At 44.7% G+C, this 18,150-nt stretch overlaps 1 protein-coding gene across 1 annotated transcript in view; it reads right to left on the reverse strand.

The window, feature by feature from the left end:
* Positions 1 to 18,150, reverse strand: part of KLHL29 (kelch like family member 29) — a 117,469-nt gene that overhangs the window by 68,047 nt on the left and 31,272 nt on the right. The window contains exon 5 of the mRNA XM_044289270.1: positions 4,100 to 4,293. Within this exon, the coding sequence (XP_044145205.1) occupies positions 4,100 to 4,293 (194 nt within the window). The remainder of the gene's footprint in view (positions 1 to 4,099; positions 4,294 to 18,150) is intronic.

Here is an 18,150-nt window from a genome sequence, read left to right on the forward strand (position 1 = left end):
TTCCTGATCCTGAATGTTTTTTTTTTGTGGTTCCATATCGGAACAAACCTGACAAAACACATTATCTCCGTTCTCGTCGATCTCGCTGCGCCTTTGTTATGGAAATCTTTAAGTGCTTTTTTGGTTCCAGGTAAAAGGAATACAGAAGACTGTTTGCAGGTTGATTAACAAAACGTCCCCACTGTGACTTGTCTTACACTGAGCGCATCGCGGGACGGTCGAGCGCTGATTGTATTGCGGCAATGCCCTGGAGGATAATGTCTCATTAGGACACCACTGGCTTCTGTTCTGCTATTCAGGACAGGACATGCACAATGGCTCGCTGCAGAAAAGGGTTCACGCACTTACAACAAACGCCAAAGTCATTATCCGCAGGGGCTTATACTTCAATCCAATGCGCTCTCCGGACTGTGGTGTGTATAGATATGTAGATATAGCTCCATCTATAAGTATACATAGTCACACGGCTATAATAATTACTCATTCTGCAAATGGCTGGTTTTCCGGCTGCATGTAAATAAAGAGTAATCACTGTAAAATGGAAATTCTGTAACTTGTATCAATGTATCGTATTTTTCGCATCATAAGACGCACCTGATGATAAGACGCACCTAGGTTTTTGTGGAGGAAATTAAGAAATTAAAATATTTTAAACCAAATGGTGTGCTTTTGGTGGGTTTTGAACTAATGAGAGGTCTGTGGATGGCGCACTGTTATGGGGGATCTATGGATGACACTGTAGAGGACACTTATAGGGACATCTGTAGAGTACACTTATAGGGGGATCTGTAGAGGACACTTATAGGGACATCTGTAGAGTACACTTATAGGGGGATCTGTAGAGGACACTTATAGGGACATCTGTAGAGTACACTTATAGGGGGATCTGTAGAGGACACTTATAGGGACATCTGTAGAGTACACTTATAGGGGGATCTGTAGAGGACACTTATAGGGACATCTGTAGAGTACACTTATAGGGGGATCTGTAGAGGACACTTATAGGGACATCTGTAGAGGACACTTATAGGGACATCTGTAGAGTACACTTATAGGGACATCTGTAGGGTACACTTATAGGGGGATCTGTAGAGGACACTTATAGGGGGATCTGTAGAGGACACTTATAGGGGGATCTGTAGAGGACATTTATAGGGACATCTGTAGAGGACACTTATAGGGACATCTGTAGAGTACACTTATAGGGGGATCTGTAGAGGACACTTATAGGGACATCTGTAGAGGACACTTATAGGGACATCTGTAGAGTACACTTATAGGGGGATCTGTAGAGTACACTTATAGGGACATCTGTAGAGTACACTTATAGGGGGATCTGTAGAGGACACTTATAGGGACATCTGTAGAGGACACTTATAGGGACATCTGTAGAGTACACTTATAGGGGGATCTGTAGAGTACACTTATAGGGGGATCTGTAGAGTACACTTATAGGGACATCTGTAGAGTACACTTATAGGGGGATCTGTAGAGTACACTTATAGGGGGATCTGTAGAGTACACTTATAGGGGGATCTGTAGAGTACACTTATAGGGACATCTGTAGAGGACACTTATAGGGGGATCTGTAGAGGACACTTATAGGGGATCTGTAGAGGACACTTATAGGGACATCTGTAGAGGACACTTATAGGGGGATCTGTAGAGTACACTTATAGGGGGATCTGTAGAGGACACTTATAGGGGGATCTGTAGAGGACACTTATAGGGGGATCTGTGGAGGATACTTATAGGGGGATCTGTGGAGGACACTGTTATGGGGATCTGTGGAGGACACTGTTATGGGGATCTGTGGGGGACACTGTTATGGGGATCTGTGGAGGATAGTGTTATTGGGGGATCTGTGGAGGACACTGTTGTGGGGATCTGTGGAGGACAGTTTTATAGGGGGATCTGTGGAGGACACTTATTGGGGGATCTGTGGATGACTCTGTTATGGGGGTATCTGACCCCATTACATTGGGACCCAGTTATAGCATTAATGAAGAGGGCGGGGCCGGAGCGTGACTGAGTGACGTGTGCTGCGTGCGTAGCGAGTACTGCAGAGAAGAGATTACTGCTAGTTTAGCAAAGCAGAACTGCTAGGGGCTGCTGCATACACTTTATATGTGATGGCTGCTCTGACCGGGCCCCGCTACTACCCTGATAGCGCCCCTGTTTACATGTCACTGGCCCATCGCAGGCCGCTATGCCTATGTAGCACAACACAGCCTTTGATGTGTTGGCCATGTAATACTGCTCTATTTGCTTTATAAGATGCACAGCCACTTTCCCCCCTTTTGGGGGAGAAAAAGTGCGTCTTATAAAGTGAAAAATACGGTATATCCTTTCCCCCTATTTTCAATATATTTGCTTGCTGACCGTAAATAGGAACATTCTTGTGTGCATCCAGAGCTTGAATCCCTATACAGACCTAACACTTCCTATAGCTGACAGTGTTACAATTAGGCCTCAATAGGTAAATTGTGGATCCGCAAAACACGGATCCCAGCCGCGTACATGCTACCATCTTTTTTCAAACTCTTCTCTGCAACCCGGCCAAGAATAGGACATGTTCTATCTTTATTGCGAGGCCGCGAAACGGACATATAGATGTGGACAGCACACGGTATGCTGGCCGCATCTATTCTGGTCCAGTTGAAATGATTGGGTCTGCATCCGATCTACAAAAAATGCAGATCCGACGTGGACCGAAAATACGGCCATGCACATGAGGCCTTAGGCAATCCTCTGTGAGCTAAATAGCCTACACTCTTGACTGATACATTTTAACTGCACTGATACATTGTAGCAAATTCCCTGCACCCTGGTTTGGTAACGCTGGAGAGCTTTGGAGAGGGCATTAAAATAAGGGATGAAGCCCATAAGCAGGGGTAAATTGGATATTGAATCTACATAGAAAAATCCCAGTGGGTTGGTCAGCAGCTCCCTCCCTGAAATTGCTCAGTAGCTTAGGACCAGGCTGTCACTGAAGACCCCTAAGGCCACATGACCGTGTCCATACTGCGGTCCACAGATCCACAGATATAGATACCTTCCATGAGCATTTTTTTCACTCCCATCACTAGGAATGACTAGAACAGGACATCGTCTATAATTTGCGGAACGGACATATAGACATATGTCAGTTTTTTTGTGGTTCCATAGAAATGAATGGGCCTGTGTACAATCCACAAAAAATACGTACGCCGATGCAAAATACATGCACATGGGCTGACCTTTGTATTACCTGTGTATCTATGATATGCCTCCAGTGCAGGACATTTTGGGTTGCACTTCCTACATTGCATTAAACATACTACATGGCACAACAGGATGACATTTTGCTACATGATGACATCATCAAGACTTAGGCTGAAACCAATGAATCTGGGGCGTTTCAGCTTTAACCACAATGCTATATGCAGACACCCTAATACTTTATGGAGAAACTTCACCTCTTCCAGGTCCCAATAATGAGAACTAGTCCTTGTGAGAGGCCATGAGACCAGGGCCGGTGCTACCATAAGGCAGACCAAGCGGCTGCCTTAGGGCGCACCCTGGGGGAGGGCGGAAAAATGTGACATGGAGGGGGAGAAATGTGACATAGGGGGCTGATGACTGACATGGGGGCATGATGACTTACATCGGGGCATGATGGATGGGGGCTAATGGCTGACATGGCGGCATGATGGCTGACATGGGGGGCTGATGGATGGGGGCTGATGTCTGACATGGGGTCTGATCTGAGGTCTGATTAACATTAGGGGTCTGATTGGGGCTGTGAACTCAGGTCTGATTAACATTGGGGGTCTGATTGCTGGTCTGACCTGAGGTATAATGGAATTTTTTTTTTCTTATTATCCTCCACTGAAACCTAGGTGTGTCTTAGAGGGCGAAAAATACGGTCCTCAAACCAGCGATTGTGTGAAGCAGAGAGAAGATACCAGGACCACACAGAGGAGAAGCGAGCTGCTGCAGACGGGACCAGGGCCAGGTGATCTGCGAGGGGGGGGGGGGGGGCGCCAAAATGTAGCTTCGCTTGTGTTGGCAAAAATCCTTGCACCGGCCCTGCATGAGACATCACATAGGATCTTACCGATCATGGGCGATTCTATAAAGCTCCATGTGTTGGTCTGAGGCACATAGGACTGCAACACGCCGGCCGCCCTGCCCGCTTCGTTCACTCCGCCAAACACGTAGATCTTTCCCCCGCACACGGTGGCTGCTGCAGAGTGGACCGGTTTGGGAAGAGCAGCGACCGTCTCCCACTGGTTGACAATCGTATCGTACCTAAGGAAGACAAGATGAACGGCTGTTAGAAACAATGGAGCCCGTAGCTGAAGGACGTGCAACGGGGGCTGTGGTGTAGAAATGGTGTAGAAATGGTATGGAGAGGTTAGGATTACAACACGAGGTCTCGAAAGCTCTTCTGCTGGGTAACCATGGACCATACCAAATACCCACATGAGGATATTTCACAGTGTGGCCTTTTCTTGTATCACCTGATCCTCAGGAATCTATTTGTTTGTTATAACACCATTTACACAAGTTTTAGGTCTGTCTCACAACAAGATCTGCAGAATTTGCGCACCAGATTCGACATTTCTATCAGTGTTTTTTCCCATAGGCTTCTCTATAGGAGTGGACATTTTTCAGAAAAAAAGGCATGTTACAAATGTAACAAAATAAGAAAACAGAAAAAATAATTAAAAAAGAAAGTGCAAATATTGCTTGAAATTCATGCATTTTTTTTTTATAAGCATGCCAATGAGGCTGTATGAGTGTTTTTTGTAGGAGCGAGGGTGGGACAGAGCTTAGTATAAGATATTTGTGCATGTCCTGTGCAGGACACGGCTTTGTAGAAATGTTCATGTGGTTGGGGCTATTGGGAGTATCGATCGATTATGCCACAGTCCTGTGTTGGGACATCATATACATACAGCAACCAACCCTGTATAACATCAACTTCACTTATTAGATAGGTTTCTGTCTACCTGCAGCCACCACTAGGTGGAGCTCACTGCATAGAAGCGCCCACTGAAGACATATGGGGCAGATTTACTAATACTCACAGCTCAGGGGATGAGTCCTTTCTGCTTCAGCTCTCTCCTTATCACAGCTGAGGAGGTGCGTCCTTTCCAATGCAGCTCTCTCCTTATCACAGCTCAGGGCATGTGTCCTTTCTGCTTCAGCTCTCTCCCTATAACTGTCACAACTTTTAACAATATATACCACTGGTGGCAATTCTAAGTGAGCATATGAGACCATTAGGTGGTCTTGTACATTACTATGGAGATTAAACACCAGGGGGTGCCATTATGATGAAGTAAAGAGAATATCTGACAACTGGAGCATTTTTGTAACAGTAAGTAAACTACAAAAGGAACACTTTTTCATGATGAGTTATATTGAAATCTCATTCAATTGTGACACGACCCCTTTAAAGGGGTTGTCCCACGACAAATAGTCTCCATTTTTCAAACCAGCAGCTGGATCTGGATACTTTTGTAATTGCATGTAATTAACATTTTTGTATAGCCACTGAGTTATTTACTGAAATCTGTCTGTATAGCGCCACCTGCTGCTTGCCCGTTTTCTAAATTCTCAGTCCAGCTCACTGATGATGACCTACATGCTCAGTTCCTTCCTTCACCTGTCACCAGCTGCAGCAGAAAGGACTTACCCCCTGAGCTGTGATTGGGAGAGAGCTGCAGCAGACAGGACACGCCCCCCTGAGCTGTGATTAGTCGAGAACTGCAGCAGAAAGGACACGCCCCCTGAGCTGTGATTAGGAGAGAGCTGCAGCAGAAAGGACACACTCCCTGAGCTGCCAGCTTGAACTAAATCTAGCTGAGCAATTGCAGCAATGAATGAACAGATCTCTGGATCCATGTGAGGTACAGGGCTGGTTCTAAGTTTATTAAAAATAGCTTGTCATGTACTACGTGATGTCCGATTTTCATTTTTTACATTAATCATGGGATTAGACGTTAGCATTCATGACATATTCAGTGTAAAATATTTTCCATTTAAAATGACCAAACAAAGGCAGTTTTTTAAATTAGCCAGCGTACGGCATTCATGGCACATCCGCGCTCGGTCCACAGTCTCTCCGTGAATTCGTCTGACCTTTCCTTGTAAATCAATAAGGCAGCTCTCCAGCAGTAACTATACATGGATAAGCTGTTATTTTACTTAAACATTTTATTCAGTGGAACTGATCAGATCCGTTAAATAGTACAACATGATGTCTCTCTCAGACGACCATTAATTGTCTTGCTTTGGTCTTTAGCGGGGTGAATAGAACAATCTCGAGGCTTCCGCTTCTACAAGTGAAAAGCATGGGCTTTACTTAAAGAGGTTGAGAAGATCATGGCTGCTTTCTTCCAAAAACAACCCAAAACACAGCGCCACGCCTGGTTGTGTGTGGTATTGCAGCACAGTCCCATTTAATGTAATGGATATAAGCTGCAATACCAGGGACAGCCTGTGGACATGTGTGGCGCAGGGCTTTCTAATCCTGTAATGCTGCACAGTGGCTAGTACTTAGTTGAAGTTTTTTTACTGATGACTTATCCTCCAGATAGGTCATTAGTATTTCATCATGGGGGTCTGACACACGGGACCCCAGCCGAAGAAGGAACTGGCCCTCACAGTAGTGACGCGGCCTTCTCACAGCTTTCCCTGGCCATGTGTCGTCACACTCATTGGTCACATAGACTAGATGCAGCTCAGTCCCATTGAAGTGAATGGGGCTGAGCTGTGATACCAAGCACAGCCACTATACAATGGACGGCGCTGTGCTTGGTGAGCAGAGAGAAGGCCGCGGCAGTTGCCTTCTCAAACAGCTGATCGGTGGGGGGCCTGGATCTTGGACCGCCACTAATACAGAGAATAGGTCATCAGTAAAAATATCTTAAAAAACGCTTTTAATTTTCTTTAGCTTTTTACTCCATTGTGGCAGAGGTGAGATCAATGACTTCATCTCAGTTTTAGTGTCTACTGGAGTCGATGGGAGTCAGAAATATTACTTCTGTGTATTTGGAGGTGTAACATGAAGCCCCAATGCAAAGCCGAACCCTTGACCTATAAATGTACCATTTATAATACTGGTGCCTTCTTATGTGGCAGAGGGACCTTCAGGCCCTCTGTTTGGGAACATGTGCAACTGCTACATCTACCCTCCTATGACCCTGTCTATGACCTTGTCTCCCTGCCTTTTCCCATTTTACTGCAGCTCTGCTTGTTCAGGTTGGCTGCTGTATGTAAGCTTAAACCCACCATAAGTCCATTAGAAAGACAGTACATGAAGAGCTGCATCGTTAGAAACTATTCAAGCAAATAAGCCGTCAGTTAGGAAATTAAGATTATCAAGAACTTTCCGTGCATATGTCAGGCACGAATGAAGAGAGTTTCTTGGAGTTCTCCAATTGTTTATAGTCTTTTAATATATTTAAAGTAGGACTTTTTGTGTCTGAAGTAGTGCACCTTAAATTTTTGGTCAAGTATGAAGAGCAACAGGGTGGTGGCACCTTCTTCTCTCAAAACTGCCAGAATCTTTTGGAGATTCTAGGAGTTACCAGTTTACAAAAACAAAGGTGTCTCCCTCAACAATCCACCTACTTGGCCTAAAACTTGAGCAAACCATGAGTCTGGTCATGGATCAAGCCAACTAAGTACATGGTGTGCTCTGCAAGCAAATAAAAGGGTTGTTCTTTCAAGTGAAGATTTTCAGGTGGACCTGCCACCTTAAACTGTAGATTAGAATTCATGAGAAATATAGCCATCACATGTATTTACGGCTGGAATCATACATATCAGGCAGTAGACTCATGAAGTTTTTGACAACTTAGCTAATGATAATGATAAGAGTATTCCAACCCACAAAATGGTATCTTACAAAATGTGTATCATACCCAAGGTAATTTTTCTATGACAGCACTTAAACTGGAGTTGAAGCCAAGGCCAAAACTCAATACTGAAAACACAATATGGCTACCCCCCTTCCACTATGTTGCCACAACTCTACCATACTGGGAACCTGTTCCCATTCCTTGCAGATCATAGTAGATAGTGGAGTTGTCTACTGCTGGGAGTATTTTATCAGGGGCATTCATATATGCACACTTTGAGTCTAGATAAAGGACTCTGTGGAGTGTTATCTGTTTTTAGATGATGGCACCATGACACCATAAGGGGACTGTCTAAGGTGGTATTATCTCGGTGGTCTACAAGAGGATGAATACAGATTCCTCCAGTTATCTTTTCTTGTTTTTATACTAAAAGCTTTCATTATTATTGGTGACAGTTCCTTGGGTCTCCAGGGCAAAACAATAGCATTTACAGGCACCTGGGCTAGTGCACAGAATAGGAATCAGTCTCCATCGGGATAGGCTGAAGCAATAGCAGATGCTTTTGCAGTAAATCTCTACTTCTAAAGACTGGTGCATTGCTCAAGTCATTGAAAGGACTAAGGTAAGTTAATAATACTGCAATTTTTGGCCACTGATGTATTTCCCAACATCTTATAGATGGACCTGAGGAATCTTAGGAGCTTTGCAGCCAATATGCCTAGAAATGTGCTGTTGGCGCCAGAATTTTTTGGTTTGTGTCCTGTTGACGTCTATAGAAGTTTTCATTGCTGGACTGCTAAAAATAAAAGGAGGGTAAAAGTGGGTTGTAAAAACTACTATTTTTATGCTCTCATCCAGGAATAATAGTGGACCCTCCAAGCACCCTGGGTACTACTATGGCTTCTACCTTTAGTACTTGAATTGCTTTGTATCATCCTAGCATAGTCATCTCCCAAGCATATGTCCAATTAACAAGGACTTCTAAGATTTGCCCACAAGTTTTTTTCCTTCAATGAGTTGTTCAGGATTTTAAAAAACATAGTTGCTGTTTTCCAAGACCAGCACATTCAGTCTCTACAAGTTGTATCAGCAGTGTCGGACTGACCCACCAGACTACCAGAGAATACCTCCAGTGGGCTCAGGCTCCCAAAGGTCCAGGAGAAAGAAAAACATTTGGAGCTGCCTTTCGAGCCAATCACTTGCCGCTAAAGTTTATTTCTTTGAATAAAAACCTATTCAACTTTATTGATGATATGGGGTTTCGGCCCAAGAATTATTTCCTCTGGTCAGCCCATGGAACCCAGTCCAATGCTGTGTATCGGGTATTGTAGAACGTGTGCACAGAAGTGACACTATTTTTGGAACAAAGCAGCTATGTTTTTCTAATCCTGTACAAATATTTTATACCAACTTTTGCCATCAGTTCATTACTGTTAGGATTTGTTTCCTTTGCCAACATGAGAACCATTTGTTTTCTGGAAACAAGGACAAACATTGAATGTGACTCCACCGTCTCCCCTCACACTGTTGGCTGGGGCCATATGCCTAGCGTTTTGGGAATGGTGGACTGGAACCGGTCTTTACCAACCAAAATCTTCTTTGAATGCCGATTCACACCAACTCAACCTACTGGCAATTGTAGTCAATGTGGTCACCCAAGTCAAAATATTGGCAAACATGGATGTTTTTATTCAATATAAATGTTTTTGAGATGTCATCAAAACACATGTAGTAGACAGACTGAATTTATTAGCAATCAGGAGTGTAACTTTAGGGGAGGCTGCAGGCCTAAAAGGAACCCTTGCCTCATATAAAGAGATCAGTACTGTAAATGATGTTTAATAGTGGGCAGGCCCCTGCTACTGATCTGTCATTGTAGTCCAAGACCCTTTTGACCTTTCCTTTCCTGACTACGTCCATTCTCATGCACCTTTGGTGCCAATTTTAACAAATGTCAAGACCTAACATTTTACAGTTGTGACATAACTACAATAGCAAATTAATATAATGTGTAGTGCCCTGGAACAAGGGTACTTTGGACTATGGACATTTGCTCCTATTTCTACTATGCAAAACCATCAACTACCTACTTTATTGCACTTTAAAGGGTTAACTTGCACTGTGATTTATGCTGTTGTGTGCACTTAACTGTTTCATATTGTTGAACTGCATTTACATGTTTATTGTAATATATCCTGTTCATTTGTACAATTATTACTCCATAGCCACACTGCATTGTGAACAGGGTTAATTCGCAGCCAGCTAATACTGAGAGACTTTATGACTTTCTACCTATGCATAAAACCAGACACACTGACCTTCTGACTATCTGGTTTATCTCTGTTGTTTATCTCTGAAGACTTGTTTATGTCTGGAAAAACTGCTTAGTCATTCCCATAGACTTGCATTGAAGCTCTATGCAAACCTATGATAGGCAGAAATTGAAACAATATTTCTGTTTGTGCTGTGATTCTCCACTCCACCCCTCCCACTAGAAGGTTCTAGTTCAGCTAGGAACTGTATATATGGAGAGCAGTCAGAGACCCTAGTTGTCTGCAGATAGGGACCAGCGTTTAGTAGGAGAGATGGGGATGCTGAGCCACAGACCCCCGTTTACCAGCCCGCTGATCAGGGCTCCAGCTGGACAACTGAGCCACAGACCCTGGGCCACCATACTTTGGCCAGGGAGCCAGCCTTCTGAAAGAATGAGGGACAGCTAGCTCAGGTCTTTCCTCAGCATGAAACCTTATTCTGCCCAGGAGGAGACTGGAAAAGCTCAGTGCCTTGCCTGTATTGTTTTGCCCTTGAGTTTTCCAGTAAAGAAGCACACTGGTTTACTGCAGACCCTGACTCTCTGGACTTATTTCCCACGACGCCTTAACATTCATTCTGGGGAGCAACAACACGTGGTGACACCTCGGCAGTGTCTGGGGGACTCAGCTTAACATTGTGGCCTTCCCAAACCGGCCACTGCAAATATGCTTTATAAGTACCAATAAATCCACATAGGATAGTATTTAACTAAGAAAACTAGGTCCTTAGGGACCGAAGGGCATCCTTTTCTACCTTAGGCAGGGCCCATGAGTAGACTCCCAACTGAGGAACAATCACTTGGCTGCTGAGCTTCTCACAACATGTGACATCACAGCTAAAGGCACAGTGATGTCATTAGCACCAGACTCAAGGTCCGAGGTCTTCCGCTACCTCTAGCATATATAAAAATATTATTTTGTGCAGAGTTCTTTAACACAGAGAACTGATTTTCTTACTTGTTCCTTATTGCTTGCGTTATTCATCCTGCAGACATGTTCAAGATGAGCGCTCGCTGAGCAAATGATTACAAGATGGCAGCGTATTCCTGCCTGGACACGGGATCACTGATACACCATCAGAGCGCTAAATTAGTTTTGCAGTGGATGGTATTTGATTTGATTGGGTTGGTGACCGTAAAGATGTACAGTTAATAAACTGTAGATGAAGATTTATTTTAGACAATGCCACAAGTTCACTTGCTTGCTTTTTTTTTTTTTACTTCCGAGATACAGTAATATGGCAGTGATTCAAAAGCCACTTGTAAAATGAGCCTGGGAGACGGCAGAAATGATTATGCTTTTAGCCGTCAAGTAGATCTGTGTAATGGTCTGCTCTTTAAACTTGCACTTTCTTTAAGATGTGTAACATACTGCAGCCTTTCCAGACATTGTGCTTTGCGACATTACTGAGATAGGAGGCACAGGATACCTCACGGATGACCATTTTAACTTAAAGGGCTTGTCTGGCTATATACCGGTATATTGATGACGTATCGCCAGGATAGGTCATCAATATCTGATCGGCGGGGATGTTGGATCAGGTGTTTGAAGAGGAGGCTTCCTGATCAATACACTACACGTCGTCTCCTGTGGAGCGGCGGCATACTGTAATTATAAGTACTCGCACCAGTCAAGTGACTGGAGCGAGTACTTGTCGTTGCGCTGCACCGTTGAAACTTCCAAGACGATGGGCAGTGTAATGAACAGGAAGTGGCGCTCACATGGAGTGGCAACCTGATCGGTGGGGGTGCCAGGTGTAGGACCCAGGTCGATCAGATATTGATGACCGATCCTGAAGATTGGTCATTAATATATATGGCAGGACAACCCCTTTAAAGGGGTTATACAGCCTGTTTATATTGGTGACCTATCCTAATATGTGATCGGCAGGTGTCCACGCGAGCGCTGAAGAGGAGGCCGCGCTCCATGCAAGGTCTGTTTTCTCTTCATTACACTACGTGTCGTCTCCCTTGTAGTGGTGGCTCCTTTCAATATTGTAATTGCAATGCACTTCTGAGACGACAGGCAGTGTAGGGTCTCGTCCATATTTCCGTGTCAGTGTCACGTCCGTGAAAAAAAGTAACTGTCAGTGTATCATTCGTGAAGGATCTGTGGTTGGTCCGTGTGTCTGTTTTTACCATCTGTGTGTCATCCGTAATTCACTGACGTTGCTCAGCTGAAAATGATTTTTTAAAGAATCTCCTATCAGTGAATCTCCTTCAATGAAAAATGGACGCAACATGGATGCCATCCATGTTGTGTTCGTGATTTTCACAGACCCATAGACTTCAATGGGCGTGCTCGGTCTGCATCACAGATCAAAATAATGCATGTCCCCGTCATTTTTTTTTACTGACCCACCGTCAGTAAAAAAATACTGAAATGTGAACAGGCACATTTAAATCAATGGGTACATGCAGAAAATGCGGGCAGCACACGTCAGTGAAAAACGGAAATGTGGACGAGGCCTAATGTAGAGGAAGCAGTGCTCGCATTGAGTGCCGCCTCTTCTTCAAATAGCTTATCGGCGGGGGGGGGGCTGGGTGTCGGACACCCGCCGATCGGATATTGATGACGACTAGGTATGAGCGAATTGACTTCGGATGAAACATCCAAAGTTGATTTGCATAAAACTTAGTTCTAATACTGTACGGAGCAGGAGCTCTGTACAGTATTAGAATGTATTGGCTCCGATGAGCAGAAGTTATTGCTTCGCGAAGTCTCGCGAGACTTCATGCAATAACTTCATAAATTAATTTGTACTGTAAAAAAACATTTCCCAAACTCGGGTTCGGTTCAAAGGTACCACTTGGGTGCAGGAAATGTTTTTTTACAGTACAAATTAATTTATGAAGCTACTGTGCGAAGTCTCGCGAGACTTTGCGAATCAATAACTTTGGCTCATCGGAGCCAATACATTCTAATACTGTGCGGAGCTCCTGCTCCGTACAGTATTAGAACAAAGTTTTATGCGAATCGACTTCGGATGTTTCATCCGAAGTCGATTCGCTCATCCCTAATGACGAACTTTCCTGCAGCTAGGTCATCAATACAAACAGGCTGCACAACCCCTTTAAGGGAAGGTTCACAATGAGTTTTTGGGAGGAGGTTTTCAGGCAGATTTTTTTGTATCCAAAACCAGAAGTGAATTTAAAAGGAATTAGAAATATAAAGGAACAACTTATACTTCTCATTCCTGCCGGATCCACTTCTGACTTTGGTTAAAAAACCTGCAGGAAAAATCTGTCTCAAATCCTTCTCCATTTTGCGCTAATATTGAAACTGAAACATTTGCAATCCGTCATTTATTTCTTTTTTAGTACCGTTTTGTGCATACAGCTCCTATACAGACTTATGTGTTTCCATGGTTACAGGCTACAGATAAGCCATATGTTGTCAGATACTGCAGATCTTTATTCATCAGGTAAAAGCATCAGTGATGTAGATACCAATACCATTGCTTTTGGGCAGCAGATCAGGATGTGTCACACGGTTAAGCCAGTTCTCTCTGCTTTGCACTGATGAGGGACAATCAAACCTGATTCAGCTGAATGCAGATGGGATGCTGGCTTATTTATTATCCAAGTTGTGTCTCAAGGCCTGTTTAAAGGGTTGAACATTGTCTTACAGTATAGCTGCCTTACATCTGGTGGAATCAGAGTCAGAGCTTGTTTACATCACTTCTTCCCAGAATTCCAGAGGAGCATGTATGGCCTGTAAGAAGACTCATCATGGGAATGAAAGGCTCTCTCCCCAAGGAGAGATAGTACCCCCCAAATGGAAAAGAATATTCCAACACAGTCTTACAGGTGACCCATGTCTATGTGGCGTTCTAAAGTATCCTCTATATAGAAAGTGATGGTATATCACTAGGATATGGCCTCACTTTCCCATTCGTGGGTGTCTGACTGCCAGGACCCCCACTGATCCTTTGTGTGAAGGAGCTTTCAAAGATTTTGCTTGCATTGCTGTTGGCCAGGAACATCTCTGTGTAGGAAAATTGATGAACAGAACAGTCCAACACTGGAATATCCCTTTAAAGAGGACTGATCACCTCTTGTCTGTCCACTTGCATTGCTCATGTGATAACAATTCTGGACTTTCGTCTCCGCTCAAAAATCATGTTCTGAGCGGACACAGAACAGACCCCATTATAGTCTATTGGGTCTTTAGACTCCATTACGCTCAGTTAGGTCTCAGTTATCTGCAGAACCCGTCCTTTCCGTTCTCCTGATCCTCAAGAGATGTGAAAGAGGCCTAAGTTCCTTCTATCAGAAGCACTTTGGTGGAAAACGTGCTTTCTTGGCTGTAAAGTCTCAGAGATGAAGGTTGTCTGAGTTCCGGCTCTGAGGCGCTTGCACATGTAGCACAACAAGAACTAGACTCCACGAACTAATAAGGGGGAGGACCCAGGTACATCTCCTGGCAACCTAACAGGATCAGCCAAGAGGTTAACCGTTAATTGCCCATACAATGTCAGGTGTATAAATGTAGCAGATCACTACCTTTAACTTAGTAATGGAACATCATAGCAATTAACCCTTTGCAGTAACCCTGTTCTAGAGGACAGCAAATGTATTCTAACACGCAGGTTGTGCTGCCTTCAAAAATACAGAAACCCTTGCAAGGCGGGTGAAAATATGACAAAACAGTGAAAGTAACAGAATGGTGAAAGATTCCTATGAAACTGAAATAAACACAAATCTGAAGCCATGAAACGTCTGTATGAGCAGAGAATGAAATTGAGCAGCGGCAGAGAGGAGGCTGGAAATAAAGGCTCTGCGCACACATCCATTCTGGGCAATCTGCAGATCATTTACAATATTGCCAACGAAATGATCACAATTCCCGGCACATCCGGCCTGACCATGAGCGAGACTTCAGTCGTCAGTGATCAGTCAGTGAATGGAGCTCCGGCTATTACCGCAATTTATGGCTAAACTGTCTCCGTGTGTGCAGAGACACCTGCAATATTTAACAGAGCAGAGACCCAACCTGGACGGATCCTTTTTTCCTTCCTGAACGTTTCTACACATTTGCCAAGATCTATTTTAGTCTCGAGGAAGCTATAACATTCGAGAAATAATTTATAGAGTTTTCTGGCTTTTGCAATTCTAATTGAGAGCTTTCCAGAAGCTGGAACGGCTCCACTTCTACATTAGGGAATTGAACTATTAGCAATTCCCTGACATGTTCTGTATCCTTTAGTAGCATGGCTCTCTGTATAAGCAGATGCGAGTTATCGAGACGGAGACAGAAATCAAAGGGCACCATGGTAAAACTCAAAATGGTTTTGATGATGATAAAATTCTGGCTGCCTGCTGCCACCACTAGGGGGAGTGTTCTCCACACAGCTTACACTGAGCTTGTGAAAATCTGTATGCAGCTCCTAATGTACTTTGGTTGTGGATTTTCATACAAACGACCGTGGGAACCAGCTGGGTTAAAGGGGTTAGTCACTTTCTAAACACTGTTGACCAGTGTGTATGTAAGATGACTATATGGCGCCTACTATTATAGCCTTTTCCGTTTGCTAGATTTCCTAAGCCATGCCTCCCTTGTTGGGCATATCTTCTGTGCTGTCTGCATAGAGGTTCGGTCCATAAGATGGCGCCGATGGAGGGTCATGTGAGCAGACACATCACTCAGCCTCCTCCATTTTTTCACATGGCACCTGAACTTAACTTCAAACAGAGCAATTGGAGCAATGAATGTGGAGACTTCTGGATCCATGATAGGTACAGGGCTGGTTCTAGCTTTGTTAGAGATTGTCATGTACTAAATGATGTCTGATCTTCATTTTTTATATTAATCATTGGATAACCCCTTTAAAGAGCACAGCAGGATCAACCCTATTAAACCTGTTACGCTACCTGGTAGGGTTGATCCTCATGATTAAAATGCTACCGGTCTATTGAAGATGACGTGCAGAGTTCCCAAGAAATGCCTTTATTACATATGTAAATGAAGGCTTCAGTGCACTGGTCAGCAATGGAACACTGAGGAGGTGCACCGAGGGACGAGGCCCCAATGCACTGAAGCCCTCATTTGCATAAAGAATAAAAAAAATTCTTCTCAGGTAGGCCCAAAATGATCATGTTAATCAGCAGGCTTATCCCTACCAGACAGTACGCAGGGTTGATCCTGTTGACAGGTACTCTTTAATGTCTGCCAAGCCAGCTGATTTCAGTGGGATTGGCTGACCGTCTAGTGCATATGGCCTCCCGACTTTCCAACCATGGCAGATGTTGGGTAAAATAAGGATTGGTCAGTTACATTTCAACATGCCCAATCCTTTTGTGTCTAGCAGGTGTCTGGCATCGGGGGGATCAGGGGTTTGGAAGAAATAGATATTGGCCGAACACCTGATGATACCCACTGATTTTGGTAGGACTGGTCGACCATCTAATGCAGGGATGGCCAACCTGAGGCTCTCCAGCCGTTGCAAAACTACAACTCCCATCATGCCGGGAAAGTCTACAGCTATCAGCCTACAGAAGGGCATGGTGGGAGTTGTAGTTTTACAACAGCTGGAGAGCCACAGGTTGGCCATGCCTGATCTAATGTGTATAAAGGTCCTCCCAGACAATAGATGACAGGTAAGGTAAGGATTGGGCACTTAGATTCCAACATGCCCAGTCCTTTTGTGTCTGCCAGCAGAGGGGAGGGGGTTGGAAGGAATAGCTGTTGGTAGAAAGCGTGCTGATTTGGGTGGGACCGATCGACCCCTAATGTGTGCGGAGGGCCTCCTGACTCTTTCCCAACAGGAGATGTGGGGATAAGACAAAGATTGGGCAGTTAGATACCAACGTGCTTTTGTGTATGACAGTGGGGAGAAGAGATTGGAAGGAATAGCTGTCGGCTGAATGCCCGCTGATTTTGGTGGCTCTGGCATACCATCTAAGGCAGTGGTCCCCAACCTTTTTTGCACCAAGGACCAGTTTCATGCAAGACAATTTTCCCAGGGACCGGGTGGGGGGTGGGCGGGGCTGACCGATTCACGCGCATAACAAAACACAAGGTGCATATTAAAATATATAACACTATATAACGACTATATAAACTGACTATGGTCTCTGCTGCACTGGTCTCTGCTGCACTGGTCTCTGCTGCACTGGTTTCTGCTGCACTGTACCGTATTTTTCGCCCTATAAGATGCACCTAGTTTTAGAGGAGAACAATAAGAAAAACATTTTTTTCATTACACCTCAGGTCAGACCAGCAATCAGACCCCCAATGTTAATCAGACCTCAGATCAGACCCCCAAACCTTTAGCCATCTATTAGCCCCCAATGTCAGCCATAAACCCCCCCAATGTCAGCCATAACCCCCCCCCAATGTCAGCCATAAGCCCCCATTAGCCCCTCATGTCAGCCATAAGCCCCCATTAGCCCCTCATGTCAGCCATAAGCCCCCCATTAGCCCCTCATGTCAGCCATAAGCCCCCATTAGCCCCTCATGTCAGCCATAAGCCCCCCATTAGCCCCTCATGTCAGCCATAAGCCCCCATTAGCCCCTCATGTCAGCCATAAGCCCCCCATTAGCCCCTCATGTCAGCCATAAGCCCCCCATGTCAGCCATAAGCCCCCCATGTCAGCCCAATGTCCCCCATTAGCCCCTCATGTCTGCCCAATGTCCCCCATTAGCCCCTCATGTCAGCCATAAGCCCCCCATTAGCCCCTCATGTCAGCCCAATGTCCCCCATTAGCCCCTCATGTCTGCCCAATGTCCTCCATTAGCCCCTCATGTCTGCCCAATGTCCCCCATTAGCCCCTCATGTCTGCCCAATGTCCCCCATTAGCCCCTTATGTCTGCCCAATGTCCCCTATTAGCCGCTCATGTCTGCCCAATGTCCCCCAGGTCAGCCATCAGCCCCCAGTGCAAATAAAATAAAATAAAACACTTACCTCTCCTGCCCCTAGTTACCATCGCGATCCTCTTCATTCATTCTGCTGTCGGCTGTGTATCGCGGCGCACAGTGT

Source organism: Bufo gargarizans, chromosome 4, assembly GCF_014858855.1.
Source record: "Bufo gargarizans isolate SCDJY-AF-19 chromosome 4, ASM1485885v1, whole genome shotgun sequence".
Classification (NCBI taxonomy): domain Eukaryota; kingdom Metazoa; phylum Chordata; class Amphibia; order Anura; family Bufonidae; genus Bufo; species Bufo gargarizans.